The 19,864-nt window shown below is 37.7% G+C and overlaps 3 protein-coding genes across 5 annotated transcripts in view; 2 read left to right on the forward strand and 1 right to left on the reverse strand.

The window, feature by feature from the left end:
• The window catches only part of LOC111580848 (potassium voltage-gated channel subfamily H member 8-like), a 44,627-nt gene extending 33,494 nt beyond the window's left edge, over positions 1-11,133 (forward strand). The window contains exons 12-15 of one of the 2 annotated variants that reach the window (XM_055008113.1): positions 4,671-4,945; positions 7,989-8,095; positions 9,482-9,534; positions 10,392-11,133. In XM_055008113.1, coding sequence (XP_054864088.1) covers positions 4,671-4,945; positions 7,989-8,095; positions 9,482-9,534; positions 10,392-10,994 — 1,038 coding nt within the window. In that variant the 3' untranslated portion in view covers positions 10,995-11,133. The remainder of the gene's footprint in view (positions 1-4,670; positions 4,946-7,988; positions 8,096-9,481; positions 9,535-10,391) is intronic. The other variant, XM_055008114.1, reaches the window with a different exon arrangement.
• Positions 11,134-12,753: 1,620 nt separating this feature from the next.
• Positions 12,754-15,452, reverse strand: LOC129348243 (gamma-crystallin S-like). The gene is made up of 3 exons (XM_055008162.1): positions 15,397-15,452; positions 14,472-14,714; positions 12,754-13,095 (listed from the first exon to the last, which is right to left on the reverse strand). Exons 1-3 carry the CDS (start codon positions 15,403-15,405, stop codon positions 12,823-12,825), a joined length of 525 nt encoding a protein of 174 aa, XP_054864137.1. The 5' UTR covers positions 15,406-15,452; the 3' UTR covers positions 12,754-12,822.
• Positions 15,453-18,590: 3,138 nt separating this feature from the next.
• The window catches only part of LOC111573928 (DNA-binding protein SATB2), a 40,178-nt gene continuing 38,904 nt past the window's right edge, over positions 18,591-19,864 (forward strand). Inside the window, exon 1 of one of the 2 annotated variants that reach the window (XM_055008160.1) lies at positions 18,591-18,786. The gene's annotated coding sequence lies outside the window, so the exon portion shown is untranslated. The remainder of the gene's footprint in view (positions 18,787-19,864) is intronic. The other variant, XM_055008161.1, reaches the window with a different exon arrangement.

Here is a 19,864-nt window from a genome sequence, read left to right on the forward strand (position 1 = left end):
AAAGCATCAAAATCACACAAAATGACACAAAAACGCAGAGAATGACAGAAAAAGACATAAAAATACACAAAAATGACTTAAAAAGACCCAAAAAGTATACAAAAACACACATAAATGGCACAAAGACACAAAAACGATACAAAAAACGCACAAAAATGGCACACAAAGACAAAAATATGACACAAGAAATGCAAAAAAGACACAAGATGAGAAAATAACACAAAAATGACACAAAAAGTATTAATTTACATTTTATTCATAAAAAAGTCCACATCAAAAATCTGTCTTTTCATAAATGGCATTTGAATATGAAATTATTTTTTTAAACTAAAACTATACATATTTGCTGTTATTTGAAAGAAAAGATTTGTACATTGAACACAAAAAAATATTTTAAACTGCTGTTTTTCATTTTTATCCCTCATCTAGTTAGATTGCAGCTCAAATCAGCTAAAAATATCATTTTTTGCACATTTTTTGCTGATATTTTTGCAATTTTTACAACAATACAATAAATTTTAAAAATGCAATTTAAAAATAAGAAAGCAAAGGGACAACATCAAGTCAACAAAAATTTATAAAGTAGCAGTATTAAAATAGTTTTTTTGTGAAAAAAAATCTATTTTTTTTAATTAGATGTGTCAAATACAGTTTTTGTTTATTTTACACAGTAATTTTTTTTTTTTTTTTTAAATAATCAGGAAGATAGAATTTTTGTGGACATTCTACACGTGTTCTGCATCTCCCTGTGGACATTCTTAATGTATTTGTGGTCATTTTTGGTCTATTTGTTGTTGTTTTTGGTGTATTTGTTGTCATGTCTACTCTCCTTGTGGTCATTTTTGGTCTGTTTGTGGTTATTTCTAGTGTCCTTGTCATTTTTCATCTATTGTTATTTCAGTCTTTTTATGATCATTTCTAGTCACTTTGTGATCATTTCCTGCCTTTTTATGGTCATTTCTGGCCATTTTCAGTCTATTTGGTCTGTTTGTGGCTGTTTTCCATCAGTTTGAACTGTGTGCAGCATTTAACTTTGATTCTTGGCTTAAAGCAAAAAGAAAAGGAAATCCCAAGTATGCAGGAAAGTAACAGGAAGTAAATGTGTTTGTTGCAGCTTTGAAGTGTCTGCATAAAGAGAGTTTTAATGAAAGTCAGTGAACGCTCCACAGAGCTGTCAGATTGCATCACATGTACAGTGCTGGTCCTAAATATAGCGTCCTGCTGGGGGAGGGTAAACCATAAGGAGGAAGGAGCCTCATTCACGTGCATCCAGCAGCCATGGAAGCAAACGGATTCATGTTCACACACTGATGCATGTTGTGGTCCTGATGCTGCTAACGTTAACATTCATGCATCCTTCCTCTTCCTCTTCCTCTTCCTCACCTCACTGCTGCACATCCAGACGACACGTGCTGCAGCAGGAAAACTCCAAACAGTCGCTTCCCTCCGGCCCAACCTCTGCTAAAATTAAACCTCCGTCATCTAAAAATACCAGCCGGCCACGTGAGCCGAAGCCTGGATGGAGAAGACAACAACCATGGAGGAAGCTTTTTAATCAGCTGCACATTAAACAGACAACTAGAGAGTCTCATATATGAAGTATGTACACGCTGGAAAAACTGTGATTATGTTTGGTTAAATTACAGAGAAGACTCAGTCAGTAGCACACAAAAAGCATCAAAATCACACAAAAAGGTAGAAAATGACACAAAAATGACACAAAAAGGTAGAAAATGACACAAAAAGGTAGAAAATGACACAAAGATACTAAAATAACACAAGAATGACACAAAAACGACACACGAAGCACAAAAATGATACAAAAACACACAAAAAGACACAAAAATTACACATACAGGCAAGAAACAAGAAGCTAAAAATAACTTAAGAATGACACAAGGACACAAAGTCACAAAAATGCCACAAAAAGACACAAGAATGACACAAAAAGTCACAAAAAGTCACAAAAATGCCACAAAAAGACACAAGAACGACACAAAAACGCAAAAATGACAGGACAGAAAAATAAAAAAATGTAGAAAATGACAGATGCTAAAATAGCACAAGAATGACACAAAAAGACACAAAAATTACACATAAAGGCACTAAAGTACACAAAAATGACACAAGAAGCTAAAATAACTTAATGACAAAAAGTCAAAAAAGGCAGAAATATACACAAAAAGATGCTATAAAAATGACAAATCACAAAAATGACAAAAAGGTAGAAAATGATAAGACTGACAAAAAGGCAGAAAATGACATAAAAAGACACAAAAATGACACAAAAAGAAGATAAAATAACAATTATGACACAAAAGGATGCTAAAATATCATAAAAATAACAGAAAAAGACAAAAAAATGACACAAAAATACACAAAATGACATGTCGTGAAAGGAGAAATTACCATAAAAATACAGCTATTTAATGTAAACTTTACTCACAGTTTTGGGCTCCGTTTTTACAGTCAACATGTTAATTAATACTTTATTATCTGTAAATTAACCAAACAGGGAAAATCTGTTAAAAAAAAGTAGTGGAATAATGGTGAAAAAAAAAAGCAGCTTTAAGGGATAAATGTAATTTTTGTGGACATTCTTCTCATGTTCTCCGTCTCTCTGGTTATTTTCAGTCTGTTTCTAAAGGTAACAGAAATACAAGCTTCCTCCACTTCTTTAGCAGGATTCAGCAGCAGCTGGTGTTCAATGAAAGCCTCTGTTCCACTGAATGGGCTGCAGCTGTTGTGAATGACTGAGTGACTCTGCAGCGCCCCCGTCTGGCCACACAGAACACAGGGTTTCAATGGACTGGTGTTTTCACAGCAGATAACTGGAGGAAGAACACATCGTGGAAATAAACAGTAATAATAAACCAAACTCTTCTGTTACATTTGGGGGAAATTAGTTTGTCTTTGTAAGTTCAAATCTTAATGTATAGAAACTCTGGACTCAACAAAGACGATTAACAAAGTCGTTTAAATCAGTCTTTTTGACAACTTCTGCTGAAATTACATCCAGCTAATGTCCAGTAACTACAGATAGATTGAAAACAACCACAAAAAGAGCAGACATGACGAGAAATATGCCAAAAATGAACAACAAAGTGACTACAAATGACCACAAATTGGTAAAAACTGACCAGAAATAGACTGAAAGCGTCCACAAAAAGACTGAGAATGTCCTTAAAGAGAGTAGACATGACAATAAACAAAGCAAAAACACCACAAATGGACTAAAAGTAACCACAGAGAGATGAGAATAACTGTAAATTTCTGGAAAACAGCCACAAAGACAAAAAAATGACTGGCAAATAGACTTGAAATAACCCAATTGAGATGAAAAACACTGAAAAATAGACTAAAAATGACCACAAATAGGCTAAAAATGACCACAAATAGACTAAAAATGATCATGAAGAGAATGAAATAACAATAATAGATAAGAAATGACAAAAATATACTAGAAACGACCACAAATGTCTACAGAGTGATTGAAAATGTCCACAAAAAGACTAGAACTGACCAAAAAAAGAGAAAATTACCACAGACAGACAAACAATGACCACAAATAAACCAAAAATGACCACAAAAAGACTAAAAATGAGCACAAAGAGACTAAAAACAACCACAGAGATGGAGAATAACTGCAAACTAATGGAAAACAGCCACAAAGAGTCCAAAAATAACTAGAAATTGCCAGAATGAGAGTAGAACAGGACACAAATAGACCAAAAATGCTCACGAGACTGAAAATTACCACAAACAAACAAGGAATGACTACAAATACATAAAATATGACCACAAAGTGATGAAAAATGATCATGAAGAGACTGAAATAAAAACAGAAGATGAGGAATGACAACAAATATACTAGAAACAATAGACCAAAAATGACCACTAATAAACCAGAAATGACCACAAAGAGACTAAAAATGACCACAAAGAGATTAGAACCAGGCGAAAAAAGTGAAAATTACCATAGACAGGCAAAGGGACACTACAAATACACCAAAAACAATCACGAAAACACCAAAAATGACCACAAAGAAAGAATAGAATTGACCAAAGAAACTGAAAATTACCTAAATCAGACTGAGTATGACCACAAACAGGACAAAAACGACCACAAAAGGACTAAAATTGATCACAAAGAGGCTAAAAACAACCACAAAGTGACTAGAAATGATCCTAAAGAGACGGAAATAACAACAGTAGATGAGAAATGACGACAAATGTAATAGAAATGACCACAAATTGACCAACAATGGCCACAAAAAGACTGAAAATCTCCACAAAGAGAGTCAACATGATGACAAATAGACCATAAACAGTAACAAAAAGACTAAAAATCACCACAAATAGACCAAAAATGACCACAGCAGAGACTAGAACGGACCAGAGAAACTGAAAATGACACAGATAGACGAGGAATAAATTGAGCATCTTTCCGATTTTTTTGAGTTCTGACAACTTCTGATAAAATGAAAAATAAAAATTTTAATTTCCTCTTGCTTTGTATGACTATAAAGGCGTTCTATTTTAAAATAAAACTACATGTTAACCTAAACGCTAATAATTGACGTTGCTTTCACTGAGACGGTTAATAATGCAGCATTTCTGTTGGTCTTTCTGCGTTCTTCAATCATTTTCTGACTCTTTTCACCCTCCAGGCGGACTGTGAGAGTAACGGGGGGATCATAAAGAAGCTTCCCTCCATTAAAGAGGATGAGGAGGGCTCGGTGTCCGAGGGGGAACGCTCCCCTCTCCCCAGGATGTCCTCCCTCGGCAGGCTGGGCCGAGGCCTTCGCTCCCCCCTCCGATCCCCCCTTCGGTCCCCGCTGCTCCCACCGAGGCCCTTCCGCCCGGCCAGCGACCTCGGACGGCCCTCCAGCCTGCAGATCCCTGTGGTGAGCTTCAGCTGCCTGCAGCCGGACCTCAGCCCTCGGTAGGCAGCAGCCCCTCATTCACCAGCACACACCATCTACAGGCTGGCTTACATGGACTTCCTGGAGACGTGGCCTCCGGGAATCTGATTATTTTGCTCTGACGGCACACATTTAACTGGTTTTTTGCTGTATGTCGTGATTAGATTACAAGTGCAAGCCGACTTTTATGACAAGAATTTACAAAAAAATACTCCTCTTTCATATCATAATGACAAACAGATTTCCACAAGTTAATGTCATTTAATTAAAAATAAAAAATGCAAAATGATGGTGTGAAGCATGGTGGTGGCAGCATCATGATGTGAAACATGGTGGTGGCAGCATCATGATGTGAAGCATGGTGGTGGCAGCATCATGTGAAGCACGGTGGTGGCAGCATCATGATGTAAAGCATGGTGGTGGCAGCATCATGACGTGAAGCACGGTGGTGGCAGCATCATGACGTGAAGCACGGTGGTGGCAGCATCATGACGTGAAGCACGGTGGTGGCAGCATCATGACGTGAAGCACGGTGGTGGCAGCATCATGGTGTGAAGCACGGTGGTGGCAGCATCATGGTGTGAAACACGGTGGTGGCAACATCATGATGTGAAGCATGGTGGTGGCAGCATCATGATGAAGCACGGTGGTGGCAGCATCATGATGTGAAGCATGGTGGTGGCAGCATCATGATGAAGCATGGTGGTGGCAGCATCATGATGTGAAGCATGGTGGTGGCAGCATCATGATATGAAGCATGGTGGTGGCAGCATCATGATGTGAAGCATGGTGGTGGCAGCATCATGATGAAGCACGGTGGTGGCAGCATCATGATGTGAAGCATGGTGGTGGCAGCATCATGATGTGAAGCACGGTGGTGGCAGCATCATGGTGTGAAGCACGGTGGTGGCAGCATCATGACGTGAAGCACGGTGGTGGCAGCATCATGGTGTGAAGCACGGTGGTGGCAGCATCATGATGTGAAGCATGGTGGTGGCAGCATCATGATGTGAAGCACGGTGGTGGCAGCATCATGATGTGAAGCATGGTGGTGGCAGCATCATGATGTGAAGCACGGTGGTGGCAGCATCATGACGTGAAGCACGGTGGTGGCAGCATCATGATGAAGCACAGTGGTGGCAGCATCATGATGTGAAGCATGGTGGTGGCAGCATCATGACGTGAAGCACGGTGGTGGCAGCATCATGACGTGAAGCACGGTGGTGGCAGCATCATGGTGTGAAACACGGTGGTGGCAGCATCATGATGAAGCACAGTGGTGGCAGCATCATGATGTGAAGCATGGTGGTGGCAGCATCATGGTGTGAAACACGGTGGTGGCAGCATCATGATGTGAAAGTCTTCTTTTTTGTGAATTCTTCTTAAAGAAGCCAGATTTTCCTGACCTCCAGATGAGATTCTTCCTGTTTTATCTGAACTGAGCTGTGATCAGAGGAGATCCCTGATGAGGAAATGTTCCACTAAGACTTCCTGTGAGATCCTGAACTTCCTGCTGCTTCACTGCATGACTGCGCTGCTCTGTGTTCGTGTTTATGAATAATATAAAGTCACATGGGATGTGTGGGATCTTGTATGTTGTCAGAACACGGAAAAGCAATTTGTACCTCCGTTTGTTTGTAACGTTTTCATTTCTACAATAAGTGGAAATGAAATCCTCACCTCATGCTGCAGGTTCCCTTTAGTCTGCTGCCACCATGTGGAGCTTCTGTGTCATCGCCTCAGATGGAGTTTTCAGTTTGCTGTCATACCGAGATTTATTTATCAGCATTTTAACACCAATAATCAGCCGTAAAAACAGATTCATTCATTGAGTTTTCAACTTTACAGCTGTCTTTGAACTAGTCGTCTGCTTAAAGTTGTGATATTTCATTAGAATTACTTTTATTCTCTTTTCCACACGTCTCTTTTTTTTTTTTTAGAAAATAAATGCCAAGAATAAAACATAATGTAAATAACGAAACATTTTACAATCCTCTAGAGAAAACTCCTCATCCTGGTGTTTGGTTCATAGCTGTGGGCACTTTTTCTTTAGTTTTTGTAAAATAATTAAAGAGATTCAACTTCATTTTGAACATGTATAATAATAATAATAATAATAATAATAATAATAATAATAATAATAATAATAATAATAATAATAATTATTATTATTATTATTATAACTACAACAACAACAATAATAATAATAATAATAATAATAATAATAATAATAATAATAATAATAATAAATTAAAAAGTAAATATTGTATTATTATATATATAAATATTATCTAAAATATATATTTATATAATATAAATATGAAAATTAAATAAAAATATATATAAATATTTATATAATATAAATACAGAAAAAATGTCAGATACAGAGAATTAAGTGGTGTATAGTTAATGGATGGATGTATAAAATCATAAAGACAAGGATAATAATGATAATAATACATAAATCAAATAAATAAAAGATATAAATGAAAAAAGGAATATTATCTAAAACATCTATTTATATAATATAAATATATAAAATATTATGTAATATAATATTTGTGTATATATAATAAAAATATATGATAAAAATGCTATATAATATTTATAATACATATTATTCATGCATAAATATATAAAAATGTAACAAATGATATATGTAAATAAGTAAACAAATAAAGGGCAAAAGAGAATAAAAGGCTCCAGTCCAACAGAGGATTAAGTGGTGTATAGTTAATGGATGGATGTATAAAACCATCAGGACAAGGCTGAAAATTATATTAATAATAATAATAATAATAATAATAATAATAATAATAATAATAATAGTCAATAAATCAAGCAAATACATGAAAAGTCTGAGTTCTCTCTACTTCTAGCGATGGTTGTTCTGTTTCCATGGAGATGCAGGATTTTTTTAAATATTAAAAAGTGACCTAGCTTCACTAAAAGGTCTTCATATGTCGACTAGTCAGATTTAGAGTATTATCAGTTCGTTTTTGTCTTTGTCATCGTATCATCTAGAGTCTAATCAACTCTGTCCATCCTGGTTTCTGTCCTCAGCTTTGTGGACGGGATCGAAGCAGAACATCATGGCGGTTCAGTTCCGAGGTTCGATTTCTCTCCCAGTGCGACTCAGAGTTTCCTGTCGAGTCCCGACTCTGCCTCAGGTGAGAACACACCTGACGAACACCAACACAACGGCTTCAACAGCCTCCGCTGGGTGCATGTTGCTGAAATTCTTTCATTTAGTTGTTTCTATCAGCAACAGAAATCAAGATAAATTATATAAATGACTGATTTATTCTCCATAGAAGTCCTAAAATCTTATTCTCATTTCTCAGGTGTAATATCTCAGTTTCCTTTGCAGCATTTCGATTTCCTGTGCAATATTTCATCTTCATTTTCATCTTAACTCATTTGATCTCATCTTATCTCATCACCTCTCATCTTAACTCAGCTTATCTTACCTCATCTCATCTTGTCTCACCTTATCTTGTGTCACCTTATCTCATCTTTTATCTCATCTCATCTTATCTCATCTTAACTCACCTCATCTAATCTTTTATCTCTTATCTTGTCTCATCTCAACTCAACTAATCTTAACTCACCTGATAGATAGATAGATAGATAGATAGATAGATAGATAGATAGATAGATAGATAGATAGATAGATAGATATATAGATAGATAGATAGATAGATAGATAGATAGATAGATAGATAGATAGATAGATAGATAGATAGATAGATAGATGCTTTTGTCTGTCATTGTGTAAATTCAACTAAATTTGTGATTATCATATCTTATCTCTGATCTCAGCCTAACTCAGCTTATCTCATCTCAACTTATCTTTACTCACCTCATCTTATCTTTTATCTTATCTCATTTTATCTCATCTTGTCTCATCTCAACTCAACTAATCTTAGCTCACCTTATAGATATTGAGGCTTTTATCTATAATTGTGTAATTCCAACGGAATTTGTCATTGTCTTATCTCTTATATTATCTCTTAGCTTATCTTAACTCATCTTATCTCATCTTGTATCTCTTATCCTTTCTCATCTCATCTCTTAACTTTTTTATATCATCTTACCTCATGTCGACTCATCTTAACTCATCTTAACCCTTTCTTATCTTTTATCTCTTATCTCATCTCATCTCAACTTATCGCATCTCATTTCATCTAATACTTTTAGCTCTTATCTTGTCTCAAGTCAACTAATCTTAACTCACCTTATAGATAGAGAGATAGAGGCTTTTATCTGTCATTGTGTAAAATCCAACTAAATTTGTGATTATCTTATCTCTGATCTTATCTTAACTCACCTTATCTCATCTTTTATCTGTTGTCTTGTCTCATCTCATCTCATATCTTAACTCATCTTGCCTCATTTTAACTCATCTCATCTCCTCTCACCTCATCTCAACTTAACTTATCTTATATTATCTTATCTTGTATCTTATGTTAAATCATCTCATCTCATCTTATCCTATCTTGTCATTGTCTAATAATTCACACAGTATAAATGTCTGTGTGTGTTTGTGTCCATAGGGGTCCATGATGAAGGCGACACCATGCAGACTATTGCGAAACTAAAACACGAGGTAAGGCTGATTATGAACCTCACACGGTTTCCTTCAGTCTTTCCTGCTTTGGCTGTGATCGCTGGTGGAAATGCCATGACATTTTTACTGCACAAGCTAACGTGTTTATCAGATGTCGTTGAGCTCCGTTTAAATGTGAAGGGTTAATGTGCTCCACCTCCTGTAATCTGCTGAGTGTGAGGGCAGTAAATGGAAGATTAAAGACAAGATTAGACCAGAGAGGTGGGCGTTGTTGAGATAAATGTAAAGAAAATTACTGCCAAGTTCCCAAACACAGACTTCCTGTGATGATATGGAGATCCATGGAGGCCATTTTGGGAATTATGAATGCATGTCTGGAGCGTTTTTGGGTGAAAATCCATCAGAAGAATGAAATCCATCAGAATGACTATATGAATAGTTGTTACGAAGCAGCTTGTTAATCACATCCAGGATCAGAAAATTCAAGTAAAACAGCTGAAACACAGATATCAGAGCCTCCAGGTAACAAGAACAGGACTTTAATATAATAATAATTATAATAACTTTACTTTTTGTATTTCACATTTCAGAATGAGAGTGTGCAAAGTGCTTTACAGACAGGACAAAAAAAAAAACAAAAAAAAAAAAACGGAAGGCCAGTCAGTCTAAACAGAAGGACAAAGAAATGGAGTTAAATATGATTAAAGATACTCAAAATGAATCAATACAGCAACACCAGATAAAATAATAAAAAGCCACATCGAAGTAAGGAAAAACAAGACTTGGAATTAAAGAAATGATGGGTAAAACTGTAAAGACCACAATTTAAAAGAATAAATAAAATCAGTTGGAGAATAAAAACTGACCGTCTACTTCCTGTTTTGTGTTCCCTCCAGATGTGCGTCCTCTCCCGGCAGGTCACAGCTGTCAGTCAGGAGCTCCAGGAAATGACACGTCTCCTCAAGCCCCTTCTCCATACCTCGCCCTCTCTGCTGCTGCTGCCCGTGACTCCGCCCCCCAGCGTGTCATCGCATGGCTGCTCTCCAGCCCCGCCCCTTCTTACCCAACATGCACCTGTGGGCCCTCCGTCTGTCCTTCCCCTTGAGCCGGCACTGGATTTCGATCCGCTTCGTTGCCCCGGGTCTCCTCACTCAGCGCCTCCTTCCCTCCATGGCTCCCCCCACGATCATCCTCCCCCCTACTCCTCCTCCTCCATCACCTCCCTGTCCTCCCCCTCCACCCCCCTCCTGGTGGACTTATCGGAGCCTGACTCCCACCCCCAGTCCCGTCTCCCGTCCCAGTCCGAGTCCCAGCTCCAGGTCCGGCCCGACGCCCAGCTCCCGCCCCGGTCCTGCCCCCATGCCGCCTCCCAGCCCCTCCCCCAGACCTCCAGCATGGTTCCGCCCCCCCAGGAGGCTCTGCTGGACCTGCAGGAGGTGGACTGGGGGGAGCAGAGCACCCAGCTCAGCTTCGTGGACGAAGGACGGCCCTCGGTGTAGAGGTCAGCATGACGTACACCTTACTGCATGACAAACATCTGGCCAACATCTGGCATGTGAGCTCCGTGTGAATATTCTAAACTACTGTCACAAGCACCGTGGAGAATATCCCGAAATAAAAGTTGGTTTTACAGTTTCACTCGCTTTGTTTTACTTAAAATTATGATGGTGTGTGTCCACAGGGGCATTTTGGTGAGTGTGAACCAGTCGGCCACTAGATGTCACATGACAGACCTTCAGTCCGGTAGAGGTGTCGGACCAACGTGGCGGCTAGGATGCATAATTTCTCTTTCATGATGAAAACAGTTAATTTAGAACTAAGCCACTGAATCTGTCCCTGTTTTAGTTCAACGACGGCTTGTTTAGATAATTTACAAAAGTTTCATAAGGTGTTGGAACTCCGCTCCCCACACCAAATTTACATAAAGTAGAAGTCAAACTACTTTATGCAAAAAAGCAAGAAGTTGACGGATCCTGTGGACACGTACCTTTAGTCGAATGATAATAAGGTGCAGTCAGACCATTCTCCTGAAACACAGCTGTGGAGGATGGTCTGACTATGCAGGACAAAGTCATGTCAGCTCCGGTCAGAGGAGGGTTTAATGCTACATGTCCACAGGGCCGTTTTTGCTCACATAGAAACTCACCGCATCTGAATATCGCCATCTTAGTGGGCGTGTCACTAGTGGGCCAGTAAATGGTCACATGACAGCTGTTTTAGCTTCAGTCCGATAGAGGAGTTGGACCAACATGGCGCCTTGGTGGTGATGAAGAATATAGGACACCTTTTGCTATAGATACCTTCTAGTGTCGCTCCACTCCATTTCCCACGGTTAGCCACAATTTTTTTTAATCTGTTATTTGTTCCTGTCTGTCAGACCCCCCTCTTATCTTTCTTGCACCTTTGCTATTTGTAACTGTTCACCAGACCTCTCATCTCTTACCTTTAGTTGTCTGCCAGACACCTTGATTCAACCACCGTTTGTTCTTTGTTGTATCACCCTCTGTTACTGATTAGCAACCATGTGCAAGTTAACCACTATTCATCCTTGTATTTACATACGGCCCCTCCCATACCTTGTGACCATCCCTATCAATGGTAGACTCTGCAAATGTTCTGAGTCGGTTTACCTTCACCAACTCTGTGCTGGTCAGCCCACCGTATGCCAGAATACCAATAAACACCCCACTACAGCAAACTTTGAAGGATTAAGAGTGAAATTTCTTCAACAGTTGCAAAATTTCTCTTTTAGGACAAAAACAATTAAGTGAAAAGTATTTAGAAATAAGTTGCTGAATCTCTTCTCGTTTTAATTTAACGGCGGCTGGTTTAGACGTTTTACGAAAGTTTCGCGATGCGTTGAACCTCCACTCCCCACACCGGATTTACATAAACTAGAAGTCAGTCTACTTTATACAAATGAGCAACAGGCTGACACGCCGCAACTTAGCTCGAAGCACAACTAGAATGTGATGGTGAGTTTCACATAGAGAATGAATGGGATGCGAAAAGTTGACAGCTCCTGTGGACATGTACCATAACTGTGGGGTTTTTTTTGTTTGCAGTTCCAGCAAGAGTGAAAACAGTAACGTATCATGAAGGCAGCTTTGATGCACTCACTGAAACACACGATTTTGCTACTCTAAATGGCTAAAAATGTGCAGAAATGCTAGCCTAGTTGTTCTTTTTTAGAATTAAACTGCGCACACATTCCCAGACACACAGTGATGAAACAACACTGTAATTTGTCAACTTTTATTGCATCTTGGGTTCCTCAGGTGTCAATCAGAGACAACCAAAAAAACGATAATAAAGAGGGGCAAGCGGCTACTCGGTTAGCCGTCTGAAGGACTGCACAGTGGGGCAGACAGCACCCCAGTCCACCGGCTTGCGGTACTCGCCCTTCTCCAGCAGGTACTGGCGGCCCTTATAGTTGGGGTGCTCGTAGAAGACCCACCAGCCGCCCAGGACCCTGCAGGAGTGGACCTCCCTCCAGCGGAACTTCTGCAGCACCGAGGGGCAGTCTTCACTCACCTCAAACGCCTCGCCGGAGAAGTTCCCCTTACCGTAGAGCTGGATCTTGTAGGGATCTCCAGTGGCCTGAGTGGAGAGGAAGCATCAGTGGAGGTTAGGTGAAGGTCACCCCGCCTCGATCCATTCCTTCTTCAGTTTAACAGATCTTTTTTATGTAAGTGGTGAATATTGATTGAGTTGATCATCTGGGCTCAGAGGTAACTTTAGTTTTTGAGTTAAAAGTTCTTGATTATTTTGATTTTTGCATTGTTTTCTTCACACCAAACTGTGGTTTGAAAGTTTGAAGTGCTATAACTTGAGAAATAACGTAGTCAGAGTCCTGAAATTTTGTAGATCCATTGATATGAACATGTGGTCTTTAATGCTACAACCCTGGTTTAATAGAATAATATAAACCAGTTATATGAAGGTGCAAATTTGATAAAAATGTCCTCGTTTCTGTCTGATCCGATGTTCCACCAACCATAAAACCTTCATTTTTCACCCTAAGAGGCTCAGATTGTTTCCTGTTATTGGCACCAATAGGAGCTTTAGAGTTTGGTGTCTGTCAGATGAAATTATTATGAGGAAAAACAGCTTAGATGGAACAGCTCCAATATTACAAGTTATCACTGTGTAGCGTAGAGCAGTTTCATGGAAGTTCATTGATATGTGCATGTGGTCTTTAATGGTTCAACCATGGTTTGGTAGAATAATACAAACCAGTTATATGATGGTGCAAATTTAGTTAAAAATGTCCATATTTCTGTCTAATCTGAGATTCCACCAAGCATCAAACCTTCATTTTTCACCACAAGATGCTCAGTTTGTTTCCTGTCATTGGCACCAATAGGAGCTTTAGAGTTTGGTGTCAGTCAGAGGAATATTTTAGGAGACAAACGTTCATGTTTTTTTTTTTTTTTGCATTTATGACCCATCTTTAAACATACATTGAGCAAGTATGTTGAAACCACTCCAGTAGAGTTATACAATATTGCTACTGGGCTTAGAGAAAAAACAGGATTTTCCAGTAGAACTTTATCGGAGTGGTTTCACCATCATACCTGCACATTTTTAACCAGATTTGCACCATCATATAACTGGTTTGTATTATTCTATCAAAGCAGGGTTGTAGTATTGAAGACTACATGTACATATCAATGGCTCTGCCAAATATCAGCATTCTAACTACATTATTTCCTAGATTATGACTCTTCAAACTTTGATCCACATGTTGGCGTGAAGAAAACGACGCAAAAAATCAACATGACCCAGCTTCTTTAAAAATATTTAACTCAATAACTAATGTTACCTACGAGCCCAGATAGATTTCAGACGTTTTACTTAATACCATGAACAGAAGAAGAAATCTGACAAACATGAACCTTTAAAATCTGTTTAAAAAACAAGGAATCTTTCCATCTGTTGGGAGTTTTCTAACCACTGTGTGTTCTACGGCTTACGAAGTGGATCATCCTGCAGGAGCTGACTCTGTCGTTGAGGCCGATCCAGCTCTGGTAGTCGGGGTACTCGCCTCTGGTCAGGACATACTGGTAGCCCAAGTAGTTGGGCCTCTCGTAGATCACCCAGGTGCCGCCCTCCACCCGGGCCGAGTTGCAGCGATTCAGGTAGGAGTGGAAGTCGGTGCAGTCGCTGTCGCACTCGTACCGGCGACCCTGGTAGTTCTTGTCCTCGTAGAAGATAATCTGAGGGGCAGAGAGTTACAATCTGGTGTTAAATCGCTGAGAAAAGTCAATTTTGATCAAAAAATCATTTTAGAAATACACAGTAATGGTACACAGTGTCAACGAAAACACACTGCAAGAAATTGTGCAATAACATATCCGTAAAATGGCAGAAAATAGCTATATATATATATATATATATATATATATATATATATATATATATATATATATATATATATATATATATATATACACATATATAGCTATTCACAGTTGTAGGTTATATTGTTAATTTGCCATCTTTTTTGTCACTTTTTTAAAAAAAATTTGTGCATTTGTTACAATACAGAGTGAAAAATGTAAAATTAAAATTCTGTAAAATTCCTTTTTTTAACACCATGAGACAGATTGAAGACTAGGATTAGCGCTAACAAGATATAAAATAAACCAGAAGAGGCTTCTGCTGAGGCCACACAACCGTAAAATTTCCTCATCATGCAGCTCGACGATGAGTTTTTTTTTCCAGATCCAGAAATAATTGACATTTTTTGCTCCTGGTGTTTGTGCAAAGCTAGAATAAAGATATTCCAGACCAGAGAGCATCATTCACCCGATCTGACTTTCAATCAGCAGCTCTCCTGGATGCCTAGACGACCTTCTGTCCCATTTCACATCTCAAATCTGATCCATTTCCACTCACCCTGCCCATCTTCAGACCGGCTGTGCTCCAAATAGCGATGCTTTATGTCATGTAAATATGATGCATGAGTGTGTGTGCGCTCATATTGCCCTCTTTTATACCTGCCGAGCCCTCTGTAATCCAGACAATTGCTTTGTCATGAGAATGAGATCCAAAATTTGAGTCAGTGGTTCCATTGCGACTCATGTTTTCCAGAAAGAGGCCGTGGGATTACACCGCATAAAGACCTCAGCCACTGACCGACTCTTTACACAGAACTGTAAACACACACTGCTAACCACACACATGCTGGCATAAATACAAATATAACTGTGTTTGATGATTGTGTAAATGTTCGACTGTTTGATCTGGTTGCTCAGACCAGACTGCAGGACTTCTGAGGGAATAAAAAAGCTCTGTCAGCTCACTGTGTGCAAACTCACTGAAAACACGGCCGACTTGTTTGAAATACGAATGACAAATGACAGCACCGCCATCAAATCGATGCAACGGACGCCGATGCAGCATGACTGGGCACCTTCAGGGTCGCACAGGTCCCCAAACCGGACTTCCCTCTTTGGTTCTTGAAGAAGTTTCACCTCTACTCCAAGGTTCCTCTTTGGATCTGCTCGACTGATGGCAAGTCCCAGATGGATGTTGTCACCCTGAAATCACACTATTAATGCACAATTAATGAAGCAAAACTCAGACGAATCTAGGTGTCAGAAGTTAGGCAACTGTGAGGTGAGGAATGACTCAAGACGTTGACAGTGGAGATCTCAAGACTGCATTCTAAGCACCTGATGAGTGGTATTATAGACTGTTAAAGTTGTAACAACAAAAGAATCACCTGAATGAAGGTATGAATGGTTCTAAGACTCTCTAGGGAGGAACTTCAAGACTGCATTCTAAGTACCTGATAAGTGGTACTGTAGTCCCCCATCCCTTTTTAGACATGGTTGTTCCATGTACAGATTGAACTTCCTACTGACTCTTCCATAAAAGTTGCAACAACCAAAGATTTAAGTTAATAAAGGTGTAAATGTTTGTAAGAACTCGTGGTAGAGATCTCAAGATTGAGTTCTAAGTACTTCATAAGTGGTATTGATGACCCCATCTCTTCTTAAACATGACTGTTCTATGTATATATTGAACTTCCTACTGACTCTTCCATAAAAGTTGCAACAACCAAAGACTTAAGTTAATAAAAGTGTAAATGTTTGCAAGACTTCTTGGTAGAGATCTCAACACTGCCTTATAAGTACCTGATAAGTGGCATCGTAGACTGTTTCATGTCTGAATGAGCACCCTGCCTGTTGTTATGTGAAAGCTTCAACAACAAAAGAGTTTTGGGGGAGAGATCCAAAAGAGATTAAACAACACACCAAGTGATGTATAAAACAAAATAATGCAATAACAAAGACTAAATCTGAACCAACAGCAAGTTTAACAAACTGTCTAAACAACTAACAGCCTAGCTTAACAATTATTTCACCAATCACTGAAAATTCTGTCCATGTGTGATGATATTCTAACTTTACCTCTTATCTGGTGCTGCGGCTATTTAATAAACTCAGAGGAAAAACTACAAACAACTTGGAGCAACAAACTACACTTCACTTCCTGTTAGCATTCAGGTGGGGGCAATAATGTGTAACATTAATTATAACTAATTAATTAATTAATTAATTAATTAATTATTTGTATGAACATTTATGGTTCATTAAAATTTTCAGAACAAAGTGAATGAGAAAATTTTGTCCTTTTTTTTTAGGAAACAAAAAACCCCTCCAGGTTCCACTCAGGTAAATATCTCATCTAGTTTTATTCTGGCTTCATTTGGTGACTGAAAATTGAACCAAGAACACGTAGCAGTAGCATAGCAGGCAGGAACTTTATGGATTGATTCTGGATCACATAATGAAATTGTGAAAAACTGAAGCAGTCTTGGATGAATCTGTTTTCTCAGGTCATTACCCCAAAAACACCACAGTGAGGCAGCAGTCACACAGAAAACACAACAAGCTCTGCACTCATTACACACAACACAGCTTGACATTTATTCATATTAATGTATTTATGATTTAATTGTAAAGGTTTACTCCACCAAAAAGAAGTACTTCCTGTCCAAAAACTTGTCGTTTTAAGGGTTTATTACACTCAATATTCTACCTTCTGTCTGAAAACGTGTACTTGTAAAAGTTTATTCCATCCAGAAAACAACTTTCTGCCCAAATCCTGATAGTTTTAGTGGTTTATTGTACACAACATGCAAATTTTTGTCAAACTATTTACGGTTTAAGTGTTCATTCCACCAAAAAAACTTACTTAATGTTTAAAAACTTTTAGTTTTAAAGTTTATTGATCCCAAAATACTAGTTTCTGTCAAAGTAAAGGTTGATTCAACATAAAATACTGTTCTCTATTCAATTTCCTATAATTTTAATTTTTTTTACAGTACAGTACTTTCTGTCTAAAAGCTAGTAATTTTAAATGTTTACACCACTCAAAATACTATTTCTGTTCCAGTACCTGTAGTTCTAGTGGTTTATTCCACTCAATATTCTACCTTCCTTCCAAAAATTTGTAATTGTAAAGGTTTATTCCACCCAAAATACAATCTTCTGTCCAGGTAAAGGTTTCCTCCACTCAAAATACTGCTTTCTGTTCAATTTCCTAGAGTTTTTCAGGGTTTTTTCTGTCTAAAACCTTGAAGTTCTAAATGTTTATTCCATCCAGAAAACAACTTTCTGCCCGAATCCTTATGGTTTTTGGTTTATTCCACACATTTCTGCAGATCTGTTCAACTTTTTCCCACCAATAGGGGGCAGACAGTCAGTTTGTCTTCTCTCTTTCTGGGAATCACATTCTGGTCGTAACTTTTTCAACATTTTCTGCATATCTCTTGGTGATTTATTGAGTTTTAATCACCTTTTTCTCCTCCTGTTGTCTCACATCTGGTAAATGAATGAACCTTTCTAAATCTGTGATCACATCCTTCATTTGGACTCTAAAGAATAAAGAGGCGGCTCGTTTTGTCCACTTTAAGCTGATAGCAGCAGTGTATTTACTCTCTGAGGTTAAAGGCTGTTATTTGGAGGCGGTGTGTTTTTTCATGCATGTCATTTAGTCTCTGGGTTTCCCTCCCAAACCTCCTCCTCCTCCTCCTCCTCCTCCTCCTGCCTTCATCACTGCTCTTTGCTCAGCCAGCAGCAGCACTTCGTCCTCATCACTCCTCAGCTTTGCATCTCTTTGCTCGCTCCACTTTTTTTTTTTTTTTTTAAATTTTGGGGTTTTGTTGCCAGGACAGTTGGAAAACATTGAAAAATTCACCTCCTCTCAGGCTGGATTCACTGGTTCTCACCAATGGATGGAGTTTATTCCCTGACAGGAACACCGACTTCCTAAAAAGTGAGTGGAAATGAGCTCGAAAGCAAAAGTTAGTGATGGATAAAGACAAAAAGCTCCACACATTTACTACATATTAGAGTTTTGTGGCACTTCTGACTTAAGAATAAGATTAATTTCACAGGAAAATGTGAAGATATTCACATGTAAGTAGATGTCATGTCATATTCATGCATCACGTACATGGGAAAGTTTAAATTTTTAACTTATATTTGATGATTTTATGACAATAAAGTCATTAGAACTTCTTGAGCTTTACCTAGCAGTCACCAAATGCTTCCCTGACTATAAAAAACATTTATTTTAGTCATTATTTGAAAAAAACAGGGAGCTATTTAGACAACTGATTACAAAAAACCCCCTTCATTTTAGTCATTATTTTGAAAAAAAAAATGAGATATTTCAAAAGATGATGATACAAAGCATTTATTTTGGTCATTATTTGAAAAAAAGACATATTTAGACAATTTATGATAAAAAAAACTCTTCATTTTAGTCATTTTAAAAAATTAAGATATTTATACAACTGACACTAAAAATATTTATTTTGATCATTATTTGAAAAAAAAAAACTAAGATATTTAGACAACTGACTAATAAAAAACCTTTCATTTAATCATTATTTGAGGAAAAAACTGAGCTATTTCAACAACTGACAATAAAAAACGTTTCTTTTGTTCATTATTTGAAAAAAAACTATGATAGTTATATAATTGATGATAAAAATGTTTATTTTGGTCATTATTTGAAATCAACTAAGATATATTTAGCTAATTGACTATAAAAAGACATTTATTTTAGTAATTTTTTTTAAAACAAACTAACATATTTAGCCAATTGATGATTAAAAAACATTTATTTTGGTCACAAATGGAAAAAATGAAGACACATTTAAATAATTGATGATAAAAAAGCATTTATGTTATTTGAAAAAACAAGGAGATAATTTAGACAATTGAAAATTCCTTCATTACTGCCATTATTTGGGGAAAAAACTGGGAAATTTCAACAATTGATGATTTTAAAACTTTAAAAAAATAAGATATTTTGACAATTGAAGCTAAAAACATTTATTTTGGTC

Source organism: Amphiprion ocellaris, chromosome 24, assembly GCF_022539595.1.
Source record: "Amphiprion ocellaris isolate individual 3 ecotype Okinawa chromosome 24, ASM2253959v1, whole genome shotgun sequence".
NCBI classification, from domain to species: Eukaryota; Metazoa; Chordata; class Actinopteri; family Pomacentridae; genus Amphiprion; species Amphiprion ocellaris.

Bases quoted from the DNA above. Each gene is read 5' to 3' on its own strand.
- LOC129348243 (XM_055008162.1), bottom strand. The intron at 13,096-14,471 runs GTAAGCCGTAGA...CTCTCCACTCAG, and splicing joins CCTGCAGGATGATCCACTTC to GCCACTGGAGATCCCTACAA.